General features: G+C 44.0%; 1 protein-coding gene across 1 annotated transcript in view; it reads left to right on the top strand.

Moving 5' to 3' along the window:
- The first annotated feature begins 371 nt into the window (after positions 1 to 371).
- Positions 372 to 22,267, top strand: part of LOC147708096 (ADP-dependent glucokinase-like) — a 172,919-nt gene continuing 151,023 nt past the window's right edge. The window contains exon 1 of the mRNA XM_086926869.1: positions 372 to 675. Coding sequence (XP_086782995.1) covers positions 489 to 675 — 187 coding nt within the window. The 5' untranslated portion in view covers positions 372 to 488. The remainder of the gene's footprint in view (positions 676 to 22,267) is intronic.

The raw sequence follows: 22,267 nt of genomic DNA on the forward strand, positions 1-22,267 counted from the left end.
TATGATTAGAAACGGAATTGTTTTTTTGTTTCAGCATAATCAGTGAGTAGCAGTCCAATAATATTTAAAAGTGCAATGTCTATTGTGGCTCCTATAACCGGTTCAGGCGTAGCACAGACATTGGCGTGGGTAAACTCATTATCTTTGTTTACTGATTACACCTTAGCCAGGAATAGCCTCGGTGTATAGATAGTTTAACATCTCTGGCTGCGTGGGAGCGTCCCAGATGTCCGCACCACTGCACAGTCACTGCTGCTGCCCTGCACTCACCACGCCCAGGATCCACCAACGCAGCCCCGAGCATTGTGAGCGGGCGCCGCCTCACCGCGAGGCGGGCACACAAGGGGGCGGGTCGGGATGCACGTTAAGCTGTGTATGCGGCCGTTACTTCCGCGTCGGTGTCAGGCTCCTCCCCGAAAAGGACGGCGGCGCGAGCTCCGGGCAGGAGTAGTAGTTTGGTGTCGCCGTGTCTTCTGAGGCTGCCGACCATGGCAACCCCTCCGAAGCTGCTGTGCGGGGGGCTCCTGTCCGCGCTGGTGCTGCTGGCCGCCCTCTGGTACCGCCCGGCTCCCGAGGACACCCTGCAGAGCCGCCTGGACGTGGTCCTCACCTCTCTGCTGCGCGCCGAGGGCAAGGTGGAGCTGGGTGGCCTGCCTCCTCCACGGGTGGCCATAGGTAAGCTGAGGGCGATGCGTGTGCTCCGGAGGTGCAGTGGGGTGGATGGGGTCTTTGTGCTAAAGGATGCGAGGGATACCGCTTCTTCGGGAGAAGGGAAGAGGAGGAGCGTAACCCGAGTAGAGGTGGGCTAACCAACCGAGACCAAAGCCGAACCAAATATCTGAGCTCGGTGATTAGAGCTCGTGCACGAGCCGAGCCCTGAAATTGTTTCCCATGCAAATTATACAACGCACCACATAAATATAATAAAGTTTCTACAGCATTCCAATAAAGTCTATTTCTTTAACACGGGGAAGCTTTGACATTATTAATGTCACATTCTAGTACTGCACTGCGAAGTATTTACTAAAAGTGATTTTTTTTAAATATGAACCATTAGTGAACTAAGAGGCAAGATAGCTATAATGTAAACCCGGTAGTGCTAGATTATTATAGGGAAGCAGCACTGTACATTAAATTAAACATAATGCGTTTTTGTACAACTGTTATTCTGAACTCACATATTTGAAAGCTCTTAGCAATAACGACGAAAAAGGTGTTTTGGTGAAATTAAATATTTGTCCAAGCAGGGGCGCAGTGATATATCCAATTTTCTCCTTTCACTTTATACCAATCCGCAAGTAAATTGGTATTTGCCTCTTCTTACATTAACACTTTTTTTTACCTCTATGCATTTTTCTGTATAGCGCAAACGTGACCTGAACATGACCACCAGTTATATTACACAAGGTCACAATCATATTTTTTTAATTCATTGGGGAGATTACTTGCTTTGTACAGAATCAAAGGATGTTGAGTTTACGGCAAGACTCAAACCTGGTTCCCCACATCCAAAGTGGGTACTTCTTGCCATAACACCACATCCTAGATAAGCGGGTGGAAGGTAGAAACCAGAATGAAAACTCGGCTTGTTGTAGGCTCGACGTTCCAGTAGGATTCGCGCTGGGCTCGTCATGGCGTAGCCTCCTCGCACGCTGATGACGAGCCCAGCTCGTCATGTAAAGTGCGTTTTTGAATATCTCAGCGCAGGAGCAGAATTCTGCCAGCGCGGATGCGGTTAAGAGCTAAAACTATGTGGCTACCACAAACCACCTTATCCTAGTTTTACTTACTTTTTAATGTTTCAGCACAACTGCAGAAAAACATGAATTGATTAGTTTACAGCTAGATAAAAGCTGTTATAGGTCGATAGTACCTTGTGCCATTGTCCACCGCACAAACTTATCATCCTTTTTATTTTCCTGGTAGATCTGTATGTTTTCTGTAGCAGGACTTCCATGTCATAAGTTTTTTGAGCAGTGTTCTATATGATTATGGCATGTTGCTCAGTAGTAGATTGTTGGGCTCTGCCAGAGTCCTTGGGGATCACCCAGAGTAGTACTTCTTTTAAACATGGGTGACTCCTGTTGTAATCACCAGACTATAACACTATCAAAGGTTGCTGGTACCGATTATAAAGGTGGGTACATAACTTTTTATCAGAGCTCTCCCCTACCTGTCAAATCTGTTTAGTATGTCATAATTGAACCCCCTCGTTCCCTTGAGTGTATGTGGTATGTGCCTGTGTGCGTAGCCATGCTGGGGTCAGGTAGCCTCTAAAGTTGTTGGGGGGCTTCATAAGGTTATTGGCAGTCAGTCAGCTGTCTCGCTACTTGTCCGTCTGTGCTGCTATATAGATAGACCCCTTGAATCTTCATCCAAAGGAATTGCATTACGGTTTAAGTTGAGCCAGTTCGCCCGGTAAAGCTGTGACCTGAACATAGATAACATTTGGAAAATGACTGTGTCCTTGAAGCGTGTCTTGCTGTAAACCAGTTGCAAACTGTGCTGCCTACCCATACTTTTCCTTATGCTGTGACTTATAATGAGAGTAGAAAAAAGTGAATCTGACAGTCACAAAAGGAAGGTGTCTGTTTCACCTATAAATGATGACCCTGGAGCTATGATCAACTGAAAAGAAAAATTCACTTTGGTGTGGTTTGTACCCGCAAATGGTTGAGGCTAATTGTGAATTTAACTAGATAGGTGCCCTATTGCATGAGGCTTCAGAAAAAAGTTCATCACCAAAGGACCAAGAGCGGGGTGGTGTTTTTAAGGGTGGTACATTAATGATTAAGAACTCTGGAACAGTGATGAAAGAAGATCAAATTATAAAGGAACTTTCATGATTATGGAGATGAGAAGAAATGTTTTTGAAAAGTATTAACTTTCTAAGGAATGGTTTCTTGTTGGTTAAGGGATTTATTCCACCAGAAAGTTTGCAGGATAAATTAGTAGTGATTGGTCATTATGTACGGTAACCCCAAATTGTGTAAGCTATCTTTCATCATTCGCAGAGTTGAGGGGGCGTTTCTTGGGCTAAAATCTGAGTCTCGTGTGGTTGAATTGGGAAATCTGGAGATAAAAGGCGAGCACAAAGATATCAGGAAACAAATAGAAAATGCTTTATAATCATAAATCATAATGGTCATAGGACCAAGAGCAGGATGCCCGCACCATGCTCTTAATTTGCGGGTCTTTAATTTGTAAAAACAGTATTGCATGGTGTTAGAAATTGGGTTTCTGATTGGCCGAGGTATGCACCTTATCCAAGCACGAACCACAATCCTAGTAAGGGTAAGTCCCAACACACCCTAAATTATCCTGTGCACACCTCATGGTACTTTGGCACAGAATAGTCCGGCTTAATTTAAAAAGGCAATGTGTAAGTATCTGTGCAGTGCTTCAAATAGTGACACAGTGAAAACACCACAAGAAGACTCCACATAAGATTAGAAAAATAGAGTGTAATTAAAAAAATAAAACCAGAGAAAAACGGTTAAAAAACCAACAAGTAGAAGGTGAGATATGCATTTTCAAATCATATTTGTAAAATAGTGCTTAGAAGCAATAATCACTTAAATGGGTTATCTGGTCATGCTAGACTGGGGCTAAGTAAAAAATTCAGCCTGACCCCGATGGAGTGCGAGCCAGATAGAGGAACCCCCTTGGGCCCACTGAACCAAAGTACCTTGATCCGGGATGCGTCGTCATTGACGCAGAAGCGAGGTACAATCGAAGCGATGCGTCAGTGTTGAGCCTTTCAGTAGAAGATGCGTCTCATTTCTCCACACAACTGCATCGGTTCAGAGTATGAAGCACTGATTCCGAATGCGATGCACGGCTGCTTCTCTCACTGAAGGTGATGCGTCGATTCCAAAGGCGATGCATTGGTTCTGAATGAGAAGCAGAAAATACAAAAAGATGGGTGGAGGGTCCCAGGGGATGTTTAGTGACCACACACTTATAGCCCCCTTAACATAAGTACAACCAAACAGCAGAATAATTATGGGTCAAAGAGTAGAATGTGTCTTTTCAGAAGTGTGTCTGAGTGAGTGTGTGTTGAAACAGAGGTATGAACAGCACACAACAAAGTATCGCACTTGATGAGAAGATGTCCATCAGTTTATCGTTATTTACTGCCTTGTCATCATTTGGAACCTTTCCCAAGATGTGGAAGCAAAGTTGTTGCTATTTTGACACGGGAAAGGAAAGTGCGTGGTAACTCAGTGCAAGTCTGCATGATGTTCTTTCCTGGACTTCCTCCCCCTCCACATCCTTAGGAGGACACCAGGATTGATAAGGTGATATCTGTATCCTATTTTTAACGCACTTTTGAGCAGTAGCATGTACTTTAGGTCCTGATGAAGCGGCAGATATTCATTGATCACTAGACCGCAGAAACATGTCGACCACTACAATATAAATCAGTGATTATTAGGGTTACTCACTGACAGTCTTGCACTGAATTTTTTAACCTTGGAAATGAACGGCACCAGAATAAAATTCCTTAGCGTTCATTATCCAATTTTAAACACAGAGCACTCCTTTCTCTTATCTTTTTGATTCTCACAATTTTTCTTTCTTGCACTGCTCTTCAGTTTATCAAGCAAGTTACCACGCACTTTCCTTTCCCGTGTCAAAATAGCAACAACTTTGCTTCCACATCTTGGGAAAGGTTCCAAATGATGACAGGGCGGTAAATAACGATAAACTGGTGGACATCTTCTCATCAAGTGCGATACTTTGTTGTGTGCTGTTCATACCTCTGTTTCAACACACACTCACTCAGACACACTTCTGAAAAGACACATTCTACTCTTTGACCCATAGTTATTCTGCTGTTTGGTTGTCTGAATGAGAAGCACCAGGTCCGCTCCTTGCAATGAGCAGGATGTGCTGATTCTGATTAATACAAAGGCGAAGATGCACTGGACTGATAAGAATGTGTGTGTTCTGGAGGTAGAAGCACCATAGGCCTCTCTTCCAAGGGTCCAGGACAGAGGTGGCACCACTTGGCGGGCAGATTCACAGCTTGCAGAGTCCAGATGCAGGTAGTTGAAGTCTTTGATATCCTTGAGGCTTAGACCAGGAGGCAAGCCAGCAAACCCTTGGAGTCAGTCTGGGTTCAAGTTAAGTAGGTCCAGTCCTCTCACCTGGGCAGGAGAACAGCAGGGCAGCTCTGTAGGGCAAGAGTTCAACAACGCAGCAGTCCTGCAGAGTGGCAGTCCTTTCAGCAGTACAGCAGTTCTTCCTGACAGTCTTCACAAGTCCAAAAGTGTACTGAAGTTAAGGTGTCAGAGGTCCAGTACTTCTACCTAGTTGTGTCTTTGAGGTGGGAGAGACTTCAAAGAAAGCTCTGAAGTGCACAGAGGTCCTCCCTTCCTGCCGTTGCTCCAGACTCACTACATGGGGGCATGCCACCCTTTTTTTGTGTGGACAGGACACAGCCTTTTCAGGTGTAAGTGTGAGCCTGTGTCTAGCTCCTCCCTCCTATCATCCAGAATGGCCCTTCAAGACACACCTAAGCTTCCTTTGTGTGTGGCTGTCTAGTGGGCATACTCATAGCCCAGCTGTCACCCACCCCAGACTGAACAGAAACAGGCAGCAGGAACAAAATGGCTTGCATAAGTAAATGCCAACTTTCTAAAAGTGGCATTTGCTAAACTGTAACTTAAAATCCAACTTCACCATCAGTTGTGTTTTTGAATCGTGAGTCCTGTGACACCAAACGTGAAATGTCCATCTCTCCATAATTGGGAATTGCACTTAAAAGATGTAATGAGGAAATCCTACTGTTAACCTATGGAGAGAGAGGCCTTGCAGTAGTACAAACCTAAATTGAGAGGTGTTCATTACCAAGAAGTGGAAAACCTAAAAGTACATGTTCTGCCTGTTAAATACATTGCAACCTGCCTTGTGGGTCATTCAGGGCCGACCTTAGGGGTGACTTTATATGCATAGAAAGGGAAGGTTTAGGGGTGGCAATAGGTTTATCTTGCCAGATCAAAGTGGCAATGTAAACTGCACATACAGGCTCTAGATTTGCAGGCCTGAGCCATGGTTAGAGGGCTATTAAAGTGGGTGTCACAATGACTGCTGCAGGCCCACGAGTAGCATTTGATTTTCAGGCCCGGGCTACATGTAGTGCACTTTACTAGGCACTTATAAGTAAATTAAATATTTCAGCAACCCCATATAAAATGTGTTTTATTCCTACTGATGACGGATTAAATCCAGAAACACGTGTCTAGAAATGTACAGCACTAACCTGCACCAACTTTGGTGGGACACTCCAGTAAAATCTCAAGTAAGCATGTATTAAGAACTGCATTTACCATAATGCTAAGGGGCAAACTGTGCTGGGAGGTGAAGCAGTGTGCTCCCACCCCTTCCTGTTTTAAATATTTCAATTGGGTATGAGCCAATTGGGCCATGTTTAGTGGAGAGAGCACAAGCCCTTTAGCACTGGTTAGCAGTGGTAAAGTGGACAGAGTCGTAAAGCCGGCAAAAACTAGGTCAGAAAAATAGAGAGGACGTCAGAAAGTTGGAGGAAGACCAGTCAAAGGCTGTCCGGTCTAACACATGGCACGCAGACTTACCTTGTTTAAATCATTTTTTTGTGTGAATGGGATGCCGTTAATTTCCAACTTTTCTTAGCATGCCTGGTAATTTTATACTCAGTTTCCTTTTTTCTTATCGAGTCACATGATGGCTCACATAGGTCTGTTTAGAACTAATATTCATAAACTATGAAATCTGATTAGATGTACTAATTAAAAGAACAGATTGTGTATCAGTAAATTTCATTATGTTCTAATTTGTTATTTCTTTTCTTTCTTTGATTGTCTCTTCCTTCTACCTATTTAATGATGGTTTTTGGGTTCCTTTTTATCATGACATTTGGCTCAATAATACTTTGTTCTGTAATTGTTTTAAAGGTAGTCGGTCCTGAAGCGGCAGAAAAGATTGTAAAAGTCACTAAACACGTGTTTGTCTTTTTCCTTGTAATCATTCAACAGGATGCCTTTTTTCAAAAAGATTGGTAGCTGTTTCTAATTGAAACAAAAAATAAATCATCAAGTTTTAGAATCAGAACTAGTCTTGTGGTGTTTCTAACACTGTGTTTAATCATTCACATGAATCCCCATAATCAATACCTGACCTTTTGGTCCTAAAATATTGCCCTTTTATGTTTTGTGGTGCAAGAGTGATAAATGAATGGTTAAGAAACCAGTAAGTGAAGAAGGAACATCAGATTATCTAGGACCTTTTGTTATTTTGGGGATGAGAAAGACTATTGTGGTTGAATCAGGTGGGGTGTGGAGTACCTCATGGTTAGTGAAGGTGAATAATGGTGATGCTGGAGATAGATGGGGATCGGAGTCATCAGATTAGTCAAAGTTTTCTAATGATAAGAACCTGTAGGGTTACAAAAAAATTGTATTGAAGTAAAGATTTTATAACTTGATAAGCAGCTTAAATTACAGAGAGTTCAGAGTTGAGACGGATTTTGTATAGAATGTGTACAAAGCTATATATATATATGTGTGTGTGTGTGTGTGTGTATGTATATGTGTGTGTATATATATGTATATATGTGTATATATATATATATATATATATATTTATATTTAGTGTGTTTTGCACTGTCCATACCATTTATTTTTCTCTCTAGGTATGTTTGTCAGTTTGCGCTCCATTGGTGACTATATTTGGCTGTGTCTGTATTGTACATGCTTCTTGCAGCTGAAAATGTGTAATATTGGGGGTTTGTGTGGTCGTACACAGTTCTTTATTTGTTACTAGCTTACCCGTCGCGCGTTGCTGCGATCTCAGAAGAAAGGAAATTCAAGGAAACTCGTTATGATAACATTAAATTTACGTTGTGTCATTGTTATTGAAACTTATTCATTTTATTTTTGAAAACATTTCTAAGTGTGGCTTGAGCAGTGCGTCCTCGATTTGGCTTCCAATCTTGATTCTGGTTTCTCTCCTGTTTTATTCGCGCGGGCTTGAGCAGTGCGTAATCGATCTGTTTCCAATCTTGATTCTGCTTGTTCATTTGAGAAGAACGGGCTTGAACAGTGCGTACTCGATCGGCTTCCAATCTTGATTCTCGTTGCTCGTTCGTTTGAAAATTACGGGCTTGATCAGTTTGTATTCGAACAGCTTCTAATCTTGCTTCCCGTTGCTCGTCTGTTTCTGAAGCTCGTAATGCCTTTTTCTTTCGTGCTTCTTGTGAGAAGGTGGCCTGATACATAGTGTTCACTAGAATAGTGAGCACTGCATATCAGTCCAGCAACCCTTATTGATGATTGGTTGTAAGTCAACCTTATAGACCAGCTATCCTAGTAGCGTGGATACGAGCAGTCTAAGGCTAAAGACTCGAGAGGGCGTGTTAAGCCAGCTGTTTACCACACATATACCCCCTGAATACCCAGTGAAAGGACACCACACAAGTGTTATGAAAATAAACAGATATTTATTAAGAATCACAACAGCCCTGTACTCTTTATGAGGACAGGGTACTAAGCACACAACAAAACTCTTATCAAAATATTTAAGTTAGCACAGTATATACAAATGCCCGAGGGGCACGAAAAACCATATACTTGAAAAGTGGAATGCGAAATTACTAGCAGGTAAGTACAGTACTAATAGGCTTTGGAATCGCTAGGACTTGACTATAGAATCGTTAGATTACTTCTAGGAGACCCAGGGGACTCGGGTGCAGAGTGTGCACTCTCACGCGGGATGCAGGACAGTCTATGGTAGCTAGAAATTGCAAAGTTAGTGTTCTCGGGCGAACCCGACCTGGTAGGAGGAAACGAAAATGGATCCTGACCCTTGGATAGTGAGGCTATGCTGGGGCACCGAAATGCCGAAGTTACCTAGCCCAGGGGCTGCAGCTGCATAGGACTCAAAAGACGTCGGGAATCCTCGTTGACGGACCAGGAGCCTGGAAGAAAGAATTTGCTGGCAGGCGACCAGTGAAGAAAGTTCGGTGGATCCAAGCCTGGATCGATGGAAGATGACACCTGAAAGCAGAGGGGACCAAGTTCGAGACTACTAGCCAGTAGTCAGAGGGCACCAGGAGGGCACCGGATGGTAGCCACCTCGACTAGGCGAGTGGGTGACGCTGTGCTCGAAGATCTCGCGGACCAGGAGCCGTTGGCGGCGACCAGGATTGTGGATCGAGCTGCCCCACGAAGATAGAAGCTGTCGGCGTCGCTGGACCCAGGATTGGGCAACAAGGCCTTGGCAAATTCAAGCCCACGCGGTGGACCTAAAATGGCGTCTGGAGTGGACCAGGAGGGTCCGGGGTGCCTCTCTTGAAGAAGGAAGCAAGGGCCAGTCTGGAGCAACCAGACCAACAGCAGTGATGTCGTCGGGCGTCGTTCAGAAGGCCACAAGCCAGCCGGCTAGTAGCCAAACAACGCAGTGCACAGCAAACAGCAGAAGGGCCCCACGCAGATCGTGGAGATGCAGGGAGGCTGATCTTGGGTGCTGGAGCTGCGCAGGGTTGGGGCTTCTCGGACCCCAAAGCACTCACCAGTGGAAGACTCGGTGGGCTTGTTATGCAGAAGTCGTGCAGTCTTGGCGATCGTCGGTCCCTCGAGGTCTCGTCGCACTCGCAGTTCTCAGCTTTGCTGTAGAGGTGAGTAGAGGTCAGAGGTGCCAGGGAAGCCGGGTCTCGTCGAGCTGGGTCGTCGGATTCGTGAAGAAGGACTTGCAGCAGACCGCAGTGTTCTTAGGATGGTACCCGCTTGATGCAGGGTGACTACTCCTTAGCCACAAGGGAGAATCTTGAAGAAGAAATCTTGAAGTCCTTTCGAAGAAAGTCGTGTCTTGATTCCAAAGATGATCTAATTTGAACAGGGGGCCCGCTCCCATCTTTATACTAAAAAAGGGGGCTGACCCGGTGACTAGGTCCTGCCTATGGGTGGGACCAGGAGGGGGGTGGTTACACCCCTCTGCCATGCCGGACTTCCCCAGGCCAGGGGCTGGTGTGCCCCTGGAACTGGTTCAGACCGGCCTATGCGTAGTGAGCACCGGGGTGCCACTCAGCAGTCACCTTCCTGAAAAGCCCTGCCTACCCAGGATACACAAACCCATGTCTGGGACGGTGCTAGCACCGCCCCTGACAGGAAACCCTTTGTCCAGGCTCCCCTCGCTGGAAGGACTCCCAGCTGCAGGGGGTCAGACTCGTGTCTGTGGTGGCAGCATCCATTTTGTGGAGCTGAGGCTTCAGTTAACTTTAACCGGGGTTCACAGTTACATACATGTCGTGTCCCTCTAGAAGGGTGGAATGCTAACCCCGTCGCCAGAATTGGCGAGGGGTTAGTATTCCAATTCGTATGACACCTTACTCGACATGTTTTGATAAAGCAATACCAAAGTTAGCATTTAACCGCGAGGATTATAATGCACTTAAGAGTATATGGTACGCGATATCATGGAACAGCTATTAGGACTTGGTTCCGCAAGCTGCAGACAGGCTCAGCTCATGCCAGAGCACCATCTCACACGATTCCAAGCACTCTGCCTTCAGGATTGTTTAAGGCCTGCCATAGGAGTGACTGATGGGAATCTGTGTGTCCATTTTTAGGGTTAGGTATAGGTATACTACACCTACAGCAAAGGGTGATTACACGACTTTGCCCCAGCTGTCATGCAGCCAGTTGTGTCAAATTTAGGAGGCCAGCCAGGGGTGGCATAATACATGCTGCAGCCCCTGGCAGCCCTGGGTACATCCATGCCCTGAGTTACAGGGTCTGATAGGGTGGCCCAGTACCAATTGGTAAATGCACCTAGGGTACATGTTGTAATTTAGAAAGAGAACAGCCAGGCTGTGGGTCTGATTGGCAGGCCCACAGCCAGAGAAAGTCGTAAACCAGTGAAACAAAAGCAAAAAATCTGGGTGATCATAGGATTGCAGACCCTACTCTCCTACACTTCTGATGTATATTGACCTATCGATTTCCATTTGGGGGTCATAACTGTCGACGATGCTCGCACATTCGCTGTCTATTTCAGTATTCGAAAGATTATGAGGGCCCTGGGGGGCGATTTTTAAAAAACAATTTTGACAGAAACCTTCGCGTGAGTGTACTCAACAACTTCCCTACGTTTCATGGCGATCGGATGAATGGTGTAGTAATGCATAAAGGACAAACAGACAGACATACTTTCGTTTTTATATATATATATATATATATATATATATATATATATATATATATATATATATATAGATTAGAACTACATTTATGTTCAAAATGTTATATTGAGAATCCTGAGCTACTCCTGGCAGCTGCTGGGTAGTTGATGGCGGTGTTTGGATGGTTGGTGTACCATCTGCTCTGTCCAGTAAATTACACCTACCTTGGAACGTCACTAGAGCAGTAATAAACGTGATACATTTTCACAAACTCCTGAAACAAATCATCCTTAAAAAAATGTACATGTTTGAAAGTTTGGTGGCTCAAATATTCTAAAATATTGAGTATAACTGTGGCTGATAGCTCTGGCACACCCATACATAACCTGCCCACGCCAACAATTTGGATGACCTGCTTCCCTCTCCATCTCACTTAACATGGAACCCGACTACAGTCTGTGCACAATGTTGTTGCATATTTGATAATGTCTAGCTGCATTTCATTAAATCATTTTGTGGATTGCTTCTAGCCCCTAAATGTGTAGGCTGCTAACTACTATTTGTCCGCCTGTCATGTAATACCATATCAGCCAGAGAATACCTACATGTGTTCCATACTGTTTGAACAGGTATCAATGTGTTATTGATTCTGAGATTGTATTTCATATTTAAGTGCTACAGCAGCATAACGCACGTGGAAGAATGATTTCCACTGCTACTTGTGAAACCTGCAATCCAAATATAACCTATTATGAATATTTATCTTGGGCGTAGCATCAGTTGTGTGGTGGGAAAAATTGCAGCGGTTGTTTATATAAGATTGAAATTTAAATCCACAGAGGGAAAGCATATGATTAAAAAGCTCTTTGTGTTTGTATTTTATACGAATGCTTTACAACGCTTAGTGTCTGTTTAGATAGGAATGTGTGATATTAGCTTGACGCTTATGGGGATGAAACAAAGTTTGCAAGCATTTTTTTATGCTAACAACATGGCAACCTAGAGATACAATCTGCCCTTAATACACATCTACCCTTTTCCTGTTTGGTTAAGTTGAGCAGTTAGCCCTAATCATGTGGCTGTAATTGCACACTTCTTCGATTAATGTTCACAGTCTTGAGCTGGTAGCCGCCTAGAAGCCTACTATTGGGTGGTTTAAATAATAACTAAAGAGCCTTAAAATAAGTTGTTCAGGCGCGGAACCCTCTATCAATTGGAGTTCATGAGACACCCCTTTTAAATGCCTCTTACTCCGCTTTCCTTTTCGTCCACTGAGCTGCCTATGCTGCGGCAAAGATTTCAGATATCAAGATACCATTGACCACAAATAGGGCAATCGGTATGTCATAGTTGCCAAGGACTTGAGCAGTTGGATATTAGGCCAAAATCACATAAATAGAAAGCTACCATCCATCAGAGCAAACAAGGGGATAAAAGGAGTTTGTTTGTATCAGTGGGGTTAAGAATAGACAGATTTCAAGTAGTGCCCTGGAATTTGGAAACCTGGTGGGCGACCAGAGTAAATGGGGACAATGAAAACCCTAAACACAAAGTGGTCCATTAGGATGTCTGGCAGTGGCACCACCGTGGTGCTGGCGGAGCGGAAAACGCCTTTTTCCGCCCGCGAACGGCGGAACTCACGTTCGCCATATTAGTATTGTAAAACATCGCTAATTTCCCGTCTGCCACAGAGCGACGCGCACCGCCATCAAAGTGCGCCCGCCACCACGGCGGTGGGAGCCAATCGAGACTCACCGCCGTGCCAAATGACGTCCGCACCGCTCCACAAATTAGGATGGCCCAAACAGGCAGACGCACCGCTGCGGAGACACCACATAACCAGACCCGGCGGAAAGTCGATAGCAGAGCACCATAACCGAGACCCGGCCATGAACGCCATGGACCCAGCCCTCCACATGCATCTGGTCATGTACCTGCTACTGGACTACCATAAACAGGGCCGCCGCAGGTACGCAAATATACTAATACAACACATGGCGCGACACAGGGTCCAAGTCCACCACAGAGACCCTGCTGGGGGTCACAACACATCCACAAGGGCACCCCTATATTACCTACCTGCCAACAAGTCACCCCTCTGCATCCGGGACACACATCGACCGCGGATGCCTGCACAAAACTATACACAGACACCACAGGACATCAGGGGATGCACATCAGGCAATGCCAAGCACACAGGCACACAACACTGTACGCACAACAGGCAGTGTGTGCACAACAAGCACAACAGATACACACAGACTTGAATGGCACAACCACAACACACACCACAAAGCAGCACAGCACAAAAACAACAGCACACCCAGGAAGTGAAGTTACACCACAGCCAACACACAGACACCCAACACAACAACAGGATGCACCACTCTGAGATACAACAGCACACCCAGCAATACCAGAGCACTGGGCAGCACACACAGCTCAAGTGCTCAAGTGCACAAGGGCAAGCAAAACTGATGAATACCACAAGAACATCACACATAAAAAAATGGATCCATGTCCAGAGTGGTACAGCACACATGGCCCAAAACCTCCACCACAAGGCACAGACTCACAAATGAAGAGATGGGGGGGCACATACACATGGAAACAAAGGGGACAGCTGACATCAAAATCAACGAATTTGCATGTCAGTATCAGACATGTGAGGTGTGTCCAATACACAAATAGTCAATGTAGACCCACAATGTCTACCCACAAGTGGTGCACATGGGGGATGGCATCACACCACACACCATGCCTTATAGGAGGAGAAAAGGCACCTGCAGTGCTAGAGAAAGTCTCACACAATGCCAGTGATGACCAGCAGGGTCACACAGTCCACACAAACACACACAACACATATTGATAATCAAACAAACACAACACTGATGTGCAAGTCACACACTTTGCACACACATAAGTGACAAATACACCAAGGAGTGACACAGAACTGCATGGACACACCAACACACTGCACAGTGCACAACAGACAACTCGCACAAAAGCATCAAATCATTTACACAGGGCAGGACAATCAAACCCCCAGGCACACAACTCCTGGCTGACACATGTGTCTATCACAATCCAGGGGCACACACACATACACAACAGCGAGAACACCACACGCTTCACACTGCACACCTCCTCACCACCCAACAGCACACATCACATGTATGCCAAGAGACCAGGACTACGGGCCAACACAGGATGTCCATACAAATACACAGCTGGGCATATATACAGGAATAACACATATACATCATGACAGTGCGCAGCCAGCATGCTAACCTGTGCACAGCATCACACCCTGTGCTGGCAGTGTTCCCCAAACTGACATGGCAACCACTTAGCCAACAACACAAAACCACTCTAAACATAACGGCATGACAGCTAAAAGAGCCAACACAGGTAACACAAGTATCAGTGTCAGAATGGACTGAAACCCCTGTCTATAAATGTGATGCGGACAAAGAGCCTTGCAATGTCGAATTGATACATAGAGCATGGGGCCCAGTCTACTAAGTGCACACACAAAAAGAACTTTAATCAGCAAGGACACTGACAAAAGACACAACAGGAGTAACAGTATTTATTCACATATTGCACAGATGTGAAAGTATAACAATTGTACACAACATCAAGGTACAAAAAGCAGATCAAAAGCAAGATATCCTGCACAAGCAAAGTGCAAACAGGAAGGCCAGTGTCTGTGGCACAGGTGAGAGTACGTAGTGAATATTGAGGTTAGTAACACTAGCCTCCAGACTGGGCGCCAAGTTCACAACGAAAACGTTTTCTTTTTCAAGTTCATATATGTTTATTCAATTCATCAAATATAATGCGGAAAAATTCTCTTCTGTATGATTACATGATCATCCTTGCTGACATAATCTCATTCTTATGTAGCAGTATTTGTTAGTACAATCATCCACTTCATTGTAACACCCAATGCATTTCGGGTCGACCAAGAAAATGACCCTTCGTCAGGGGTCTGCAAATGAAAATCAAACAGGACCAAATTAGTCACCCTCTACGATATGCAACAGTGCAATGCTCTCTAATTCAATGATGCTCAATGTGCTTAACAAAACGGAAAAGTGCATGATAATTAAGGAAAGTACTCGCTGTCCCCAAAGTAAAATTCACAACATTATGACTTCACTCGATAAACATGTACAACACCACACTCTATGGTGAACCCATTAGCCTGAGCAACTCTCTCCCCCTCTAGCTAGGTTAACCGACAATACATTTACTTACGAGAATTCGGACGCGTTCGCGCCTCCGTGGACTCTGAAGTTTCGCCAACATGGTTACACCGACAGTTCTCATAGGGTGAGGACTCAGTCACATGATCGCGACCACAACCAATCATGTTGCGGCTCCGCGGTCACATGAACTGAGTGCTCTGGCTTCACAACAATGTACCCGCTACGAGTGAATGTAAACCATAAACCAATGATATACCAAAAATCATCACGTTACGGCGACAAGGTAACAAGAACGAAAATGTGCACATAAGTAAAGAGCATTGCTGGTAGATATACGATGCGAACATAATGCAAGTCATAGATTACAATCATCAAAACATACATTACCAGTGTAAATGGGGTACAGAATATTAGCAAAAACCAATGCTATAGATCAGTCCATTATAATACCCAAGAATGTTCAATACGATCGTTCAACCCCAATGGATGGGTAGAGTTCAGTTTTTTTATCCAATAGAACTCCGCTCTCAGTCTCTGTTTTACAGGATCCATGTCAGGGCGCTGTTGGATTGCCTCGATCACCATGAATTTAAGTTGTGAGATTTGGTGATTCTTCTCTTTCCAATGATTTACCACAGATGATTTTGGATTGTTTAATCTGATGTTACTCTTGTGCTCCGTGATGCGGATTTTGAGTTTGCGTTCAGTTTGGCCAATGTATATTTTGCCACATAGGCACTTAATGAGATAAACACAGTTAGCCGTATCACAGGTGCTTGAATGTTGTAATTCTATAGGAAAACCTTTGGTTGGATGCATCAAAGTTTTACCACACATGACATTATTGCAATGAGTGCAATTGAAACATTTAGACATTCCCTTCCATATTATCTTCTCCTTGGAAGGAGTGTTGAGAAGTTCTTTAAGGTTTTTTGATCTTTGGTAGGCGAATGTGATGCGATCATTATACAATCCTTTGAGATCTGGTTCATTTTGTATCAGATGCCAGTGTTTATTGATTGATCTTTTAATCTTTTCAGAATCCGAAGAATATTTTAGTACGCACACTGTTTTTTGTTCTATTTGTTTGATTTTGGGTGCCAGTAGGTCAATTCTCTTGATCTTGTCTACTTTCATTGTGGCTTGTTTTAAAATATCATCTGGATAGCCTCTTTGTTTATACTTGGACGTTTGATGTGCCAGGACATTTTTGACTTCTTCTTCCACAGATGTGATTCGCTTAAGTCGGATGTACTGTGACAAAGGCAAATGTTTCTTTAATGGTTCAGGGTGAAAACTCTGAAATAGAAGACATTGGATTGATTAAAGAATTGTCCATTCCACTCCAAATAACTGACGTCAATGGTACATAACCAATACATCTCATCTTGAAAGATGAGATGTATTGGTTATGTACCATTGACGTCATGTCGTTATACACTTCGATTCCGCACAGAGAAGGTATCGAAGCACTAGAATGGAGCCTATTACACAGCGAACTTGAGGAGCATCAAAGAATTTTGATATTGGAATTAATGCAGTTTGCGTTATACCACAGTTATTTCGAGTGGAATGGACAATTCTTTAATCAATCCAATGGAACATCAATGGGTTTTGGGGGGGCCCCCTCATACGCTAACATTTTTATGCAAAAATTTGAGAGAGACCACATCTTGGAAAATCAAACATGGGTTGAAGGTTTGATCATGTTTAAGCGGTTCATTGATGAATTTTTTTTTAATTTGGAGCGGATCTAAAGAGAATTTGGAAAGAAACATAAAAACGCTTAACCGTCTCAATGAAAGAATCAAATTCACCCACACAATTTCCAATGAATCGATATCATTTCTTGATGTGCAAATTTCAATAAACAACAATGAGATCAGCACTAGAGTGTTCCACAAACCCACTGACAGAAATGCTTGTCTTCTATTTTAAAACAAGCCACAATGAAAGTAGACAAGATCAAGAGAATTGACCTACTGGCACCCAAAATCAAACAAATAGAACAAAAAACAGTGTGCGTACTAAAATATTCTTCGGATTCTGAAAAGATTAAAAGATCAATCAATAAACACTGGCATCTGATACAAAATGAACCAGATCTCAAAGGATTATATAATGATCGCATCACATTCGCCTACCAAAGATCAAAAAACCTTAAAGAACTTCTCAACACTCCTTCCAAGGAGAAGATAATATGGAAGGGAATGTCTAAATGTTTCAATTGCACTCATTGCAATAATGTCATGTGTGGTAAAACTTTGATGCATCCAACCAAAGGTTTTCCTATAGAATTACAACATTCAAGCACCTGTGATACGGCTAACTGTGTTTATCTCATTAAGTGCCCATGTGGCAAAATATACATTGGCCAAACTGAACGCAAACTCAAAATCCGCATCACGGAGCACAAGAGTAACATCAGATTAAACAATCCAAAATCATCTGTGGCAAATCATTGGAAAGAGAAGAATCACCGTATCTCACAACTTAAATTCATGGTGATCGAGGCAATCCAACAGCGCCCTGACATGGATCCTGTAAAACAGAGACTGAGAGCGGAGTTCTATTGGATAAAAAAACTGAACTCTACCCATCCATTGGGGTTGAACGATCGTATTGAACATTCTTGGGTATTATAATGGACTGATCTATAGCATTGGTTTTTGCTAATATTCTGTACCCCATTTACACTGGTAATGTATGTTTTGATGATTGTAATCTATGACTTGCATTATGTTTGCATCGTATATCTACCAGCAATGCTCTTTACTTATGTGCACATTTTCGTTCTTGTTACCTTGTCGCCGTAACGTGATGATTTTTGGTATATCATTGGTTTATGGTTTACATTCACTCGTAGTGGGTACATTGTTGTGAAGCCAGAGCACTCAGTTCATGTGACCGCGGAGCTGCAACATGATTGGTTGTGGTCGCGATCATGTGACTGAGTCCTCACCCTATGAGAACTGTCGGTGTAACCATGTTGGCAAAACTTCAGAGTCCACGGAGGCGCGAACGCGTCCGAATTCTCGTAAGTAAATGTATTGTCGGTTAACCTAGATAGAGGGGGAGAGAGTTGCTCAGGCTAATGGGTTCACCATAGAGTGTGGTGTTGTACATGTTTATCGAGTGAAGTCATAATGTTGTGAATTTTACTTTGGGGACAGCGAGTACTTTCCTTAATTATCATGCACTTTTCCGTTTTGTTATGCACATTGAATTAGAGAGCATTGCACTGTTGCATATCGTAGAGGGTGACTAATTTGGTCCTGTTTGATTTTCATTTGCAGACCCCTGACGAAGGGTCATTTTCTTGGTCGACCCGAAATGCATTGGGTGTTACAATGAAGTGGATGATTGTACTAACAAATACTGCTACATAAGAATGAGATTATGTCAGCAAGGATGATCATGTAATCATACAGAAGAGAATTTTTCCGCATTATATTTGATGAATTGAATAAACATATATGAACTTGAAAAAGAAAACGTTTTCGTTGTGAACTTGGCGCCCAGTCTGGAGGCTAGTGTTACTAACCTCAATATTCACTACTGATTCGTAAAGGCACGTTCCTTGACTACGTGCGGCGTCTGAGGTGCCTACCTTAAAACTTTAAAACTGGAGAAGTTTCAGCAAATCTGAGTGCTTAGGATAACATTGTTTTACAGGTGAGAGTACAACACACCAGAGCAACAGGGTCAGTGTCTATGGCCAGGTGAGAGTACAACACAGCAGAGCAACAGGGTCAGTGTCCATGGCAGGTAGCCCATCAAGTACATGAGAGGCTGCACAGGCAAGGCCAGAACAGCAGTGAACGACAAGGCCAGTGGGCAGGGACAAGTGCAGAGTTAGGGCATGAGAAGCTGCACAGTGAGTGTGTATGACTTTACCCTTTCATGGCCAGCAACACAACCAGGTGGCAAACGATGGTCAGGACTACCACATCTCTATGAGAGACAGGTGTATGATGGGGAGTAACTCTCACATCTGGCTGTCAGGTTGACTTTCAGCTGGCTGTGTTTTGGGCTCAGCAGGAACACCTGACTGGGGAGACAGGGAAACAGGTGATGTAGGGCTTTCAGTCGTCTGGCAAGCTGGAGGGCTGTTTGGACCAGGTGGTATAGTGGCACGTGGAGGTGGAGTCATACAGACCTAAGACACAGTGTGGTTGGGAGAGTTTGGAGGGGTGCCCTTCCACTTTTTGGGAATACAAAATGGCTTCCCTGTCTTGGGGTTATTGGGAACAGGTGATGACACAACAGGTACACACACCGAATGGCCCGCATCTGGTTCAGACACTGGCACTCCCTCTGGTGATGTGTTGGATCCTGCAGAACACTTTGTCTGGCTACGCCTCTGGACCGTATCACGTGATCGCACTTCGAGTGTATTCAAGAGATCGCTTTACCCCTTGTAAACGAACCCGTCTATGCGCACAAGAGATTGGGTAATGCAAGCAATTATATCAACTAATGCATGTTGGCAGTTGCGCTCTAAAATCAAATGTACTGGCTATATCTCTCATGCATGAACCACCGTTCAAAGATGGCCGCGGTGGTAGAGACAGATACTCACGTGATCGAATGGCGTGGGCGTGTGTACACATTACGGGAGCATATCTCTACGAGATCTGAGCAGAGACAGTTACAGACGAGGCGCTCGTCGGACGATCTCACGGTGAGAAGTATAGTTGCTGAGCCTGTGTGGATTATACAGTGCCTAAATGGGTTACCCCCTTTTTTTAAAAATAGGCCACGTATATATGGGCACACGTAGCAACAGTGTGTTAGTCGATGGCGGTAACACTCTGCTAAACTGCGTGTGAAGGGGGACGCTTTGGGAGTACATCTCATACCGCTGCAGAAACGTACCAAGCAATATCTCCACTTGGTCACTAGTATGGATGGGGGCCCATTCAGCAGCATGAGTGTGTGCGTGTTGGGCTCCGATTATAAGTAGAAGTGTAGCTGAAATTCCATGGTACACTACACTGTGTCTCCTATTAGAGAGGGGATGGCCCTGGGTGGTGTAAGAAGATGCTAACAACATTGAAATACAGCTGACAGCTAGCATTACCTTTTGTTTTTACACCGCCAGATTGATACAAACTAAGTGAAGGTGGAGACTCACGTTAGGAGTATTTCTGCATCCCTTTTGATCTCCAGGCAGCCGGTATGAGCATCCAGGCTGTATCTGGGTAAATAACGTTCACACATTGTTTTAAATATATACAGCATACTAGGGTGAGTTTGCACGTTTTTAACTTCTTATATGTGCCTATTTCTTTGGCAGTTAACACAGAACAAGTGTCCAAGAGTGGAGTGGCAGAATATAGTGCAGCCCTGATGAATCTGCCAAAATTGTTGTGGCAGTGAAACATGTCGGCAATGTCAATAGGTAATGGTGTGCATGAATAGCTACCAGCCTTTTTATTTCAACAGCAGACATTCATTTCTCTATGAATAAAGTTATTGAAGAGAATTGGATGCTGTGTTTCATGCACGTATTTATGTAATTGTTTGTCACTAGCAGATGTTTTCTGCTTCCACTGTTTTCTGCACCGTTTGGTTTATTGTTTTGGACACTCTTTCGCTTTTTTCTTTGAGATCGGATGACAACCGATGATGAGACAGGGGCCTGTCTGGAGATTACATACTAGTTACCCCGTTGGTGGTGTTTCCGTGAGGTGTCATTTGTTTCTCGCACATTTTTTCTAAGTAGAATTTGGTCTAACACTGATGGTGTGGATGTCTGGTACGGATTAGAGGTGTCAGACACTTTTTATATGGTGTTCTGTGTAACTGTCAAGGAAGATTGGCTCTTTATTTCAAATATTAGAAAACTATGGGCGAGGTGCAGTGAATTGTCCCCTTATGAGAATAAAAATTACGGAGGGGACGATAATAGTTATCAGTACGTACAGACTGTTCTATTATATAAGTAACTGACACAATCGGCGTCCTGTGGACAGGGTCTTTTGTTGTTGGTTAATGTGAGTGGGGGGTGACCCAGTCCTTTTTTTTTTTTTTTCCCTCTGAGCTCCTGTCTAGGTTAGACTGTTGTGTACGGCGGATCAGCCGTGAGAGCTTTGTTTTCTCCCCGGTGAGGAGGATCTCGTTTGAGGTCTTGTATGCAAACCACCCGGAGTAGCACCTGTCCCTAGGTACTACCTTGATATTACCCTGCTGTATATGTGTGGTGTGTGTGAGTAACGTTCAATATATTTTTTAGTGGATTTGGAGGTTAGAGTTTCCGGTATATCAAGTATCAATGGATAAAAACTGCATAGCTTTTACAGACGAGCAGATAGCTGCTATTTTAGCAGGCCCCTCACTTCTACCTGATACTCCCTTGCTAGGTACTAATACAGCTAGGGTAGAATGGGAACGTCTCAGTACTCTTAAAAAGAGACAGGTCAGGATTGCTCTACACGTAGCTTTAATGACCGAATACTACACAGCTGGAGCAGCCCCAGCGAGTCTCTTGGTGACAATAGAGCCCCGAATATTCTTGACTGGAGTTTTATTGCGAATATATGTACCAGGGATTGGCTCATTTTAATCATTAGTACTGCCAAGAGGTTGAGTGAGGAGCTTCTAAAAGAAATCCTTGAACTTGAAGAAACGATACAGCGTGATACCACCTTTCTTGATACCAAGGAGCAATTGAAAAGGATTCAAGACGATTTGACTGAGTACAGAAATTATATGGTGACTCAGAAATTGAAAGGATAGATTTACACATGAGTGGGCGTTCCCTTACGTTAAAGACGATTACTACCAGACACCACAAGATCCTCAGACCTTTGGTGGGCGACAGAGGGGTCGGGGAGCAAGGCAACAAACAAGACGGACCCCAAACCACTGGACATTTGACAATACTTCC

The sequence above is a fragment of the Lissotriton vulgaris genome, chromosome 6 (assembly GCF_964263255.1).
Source record: "Lissotriton vulgaris chromosome 6, aLisVul1.2, whole genome shotgun sequence".
NCBI classification, from domain to species: domain Eukaryota; kingdom Metazoa; phylum Chordata; class Amphibia; order Caudata; family Salamandridae; genus Lissotriton; species Lissotriton vulgaris.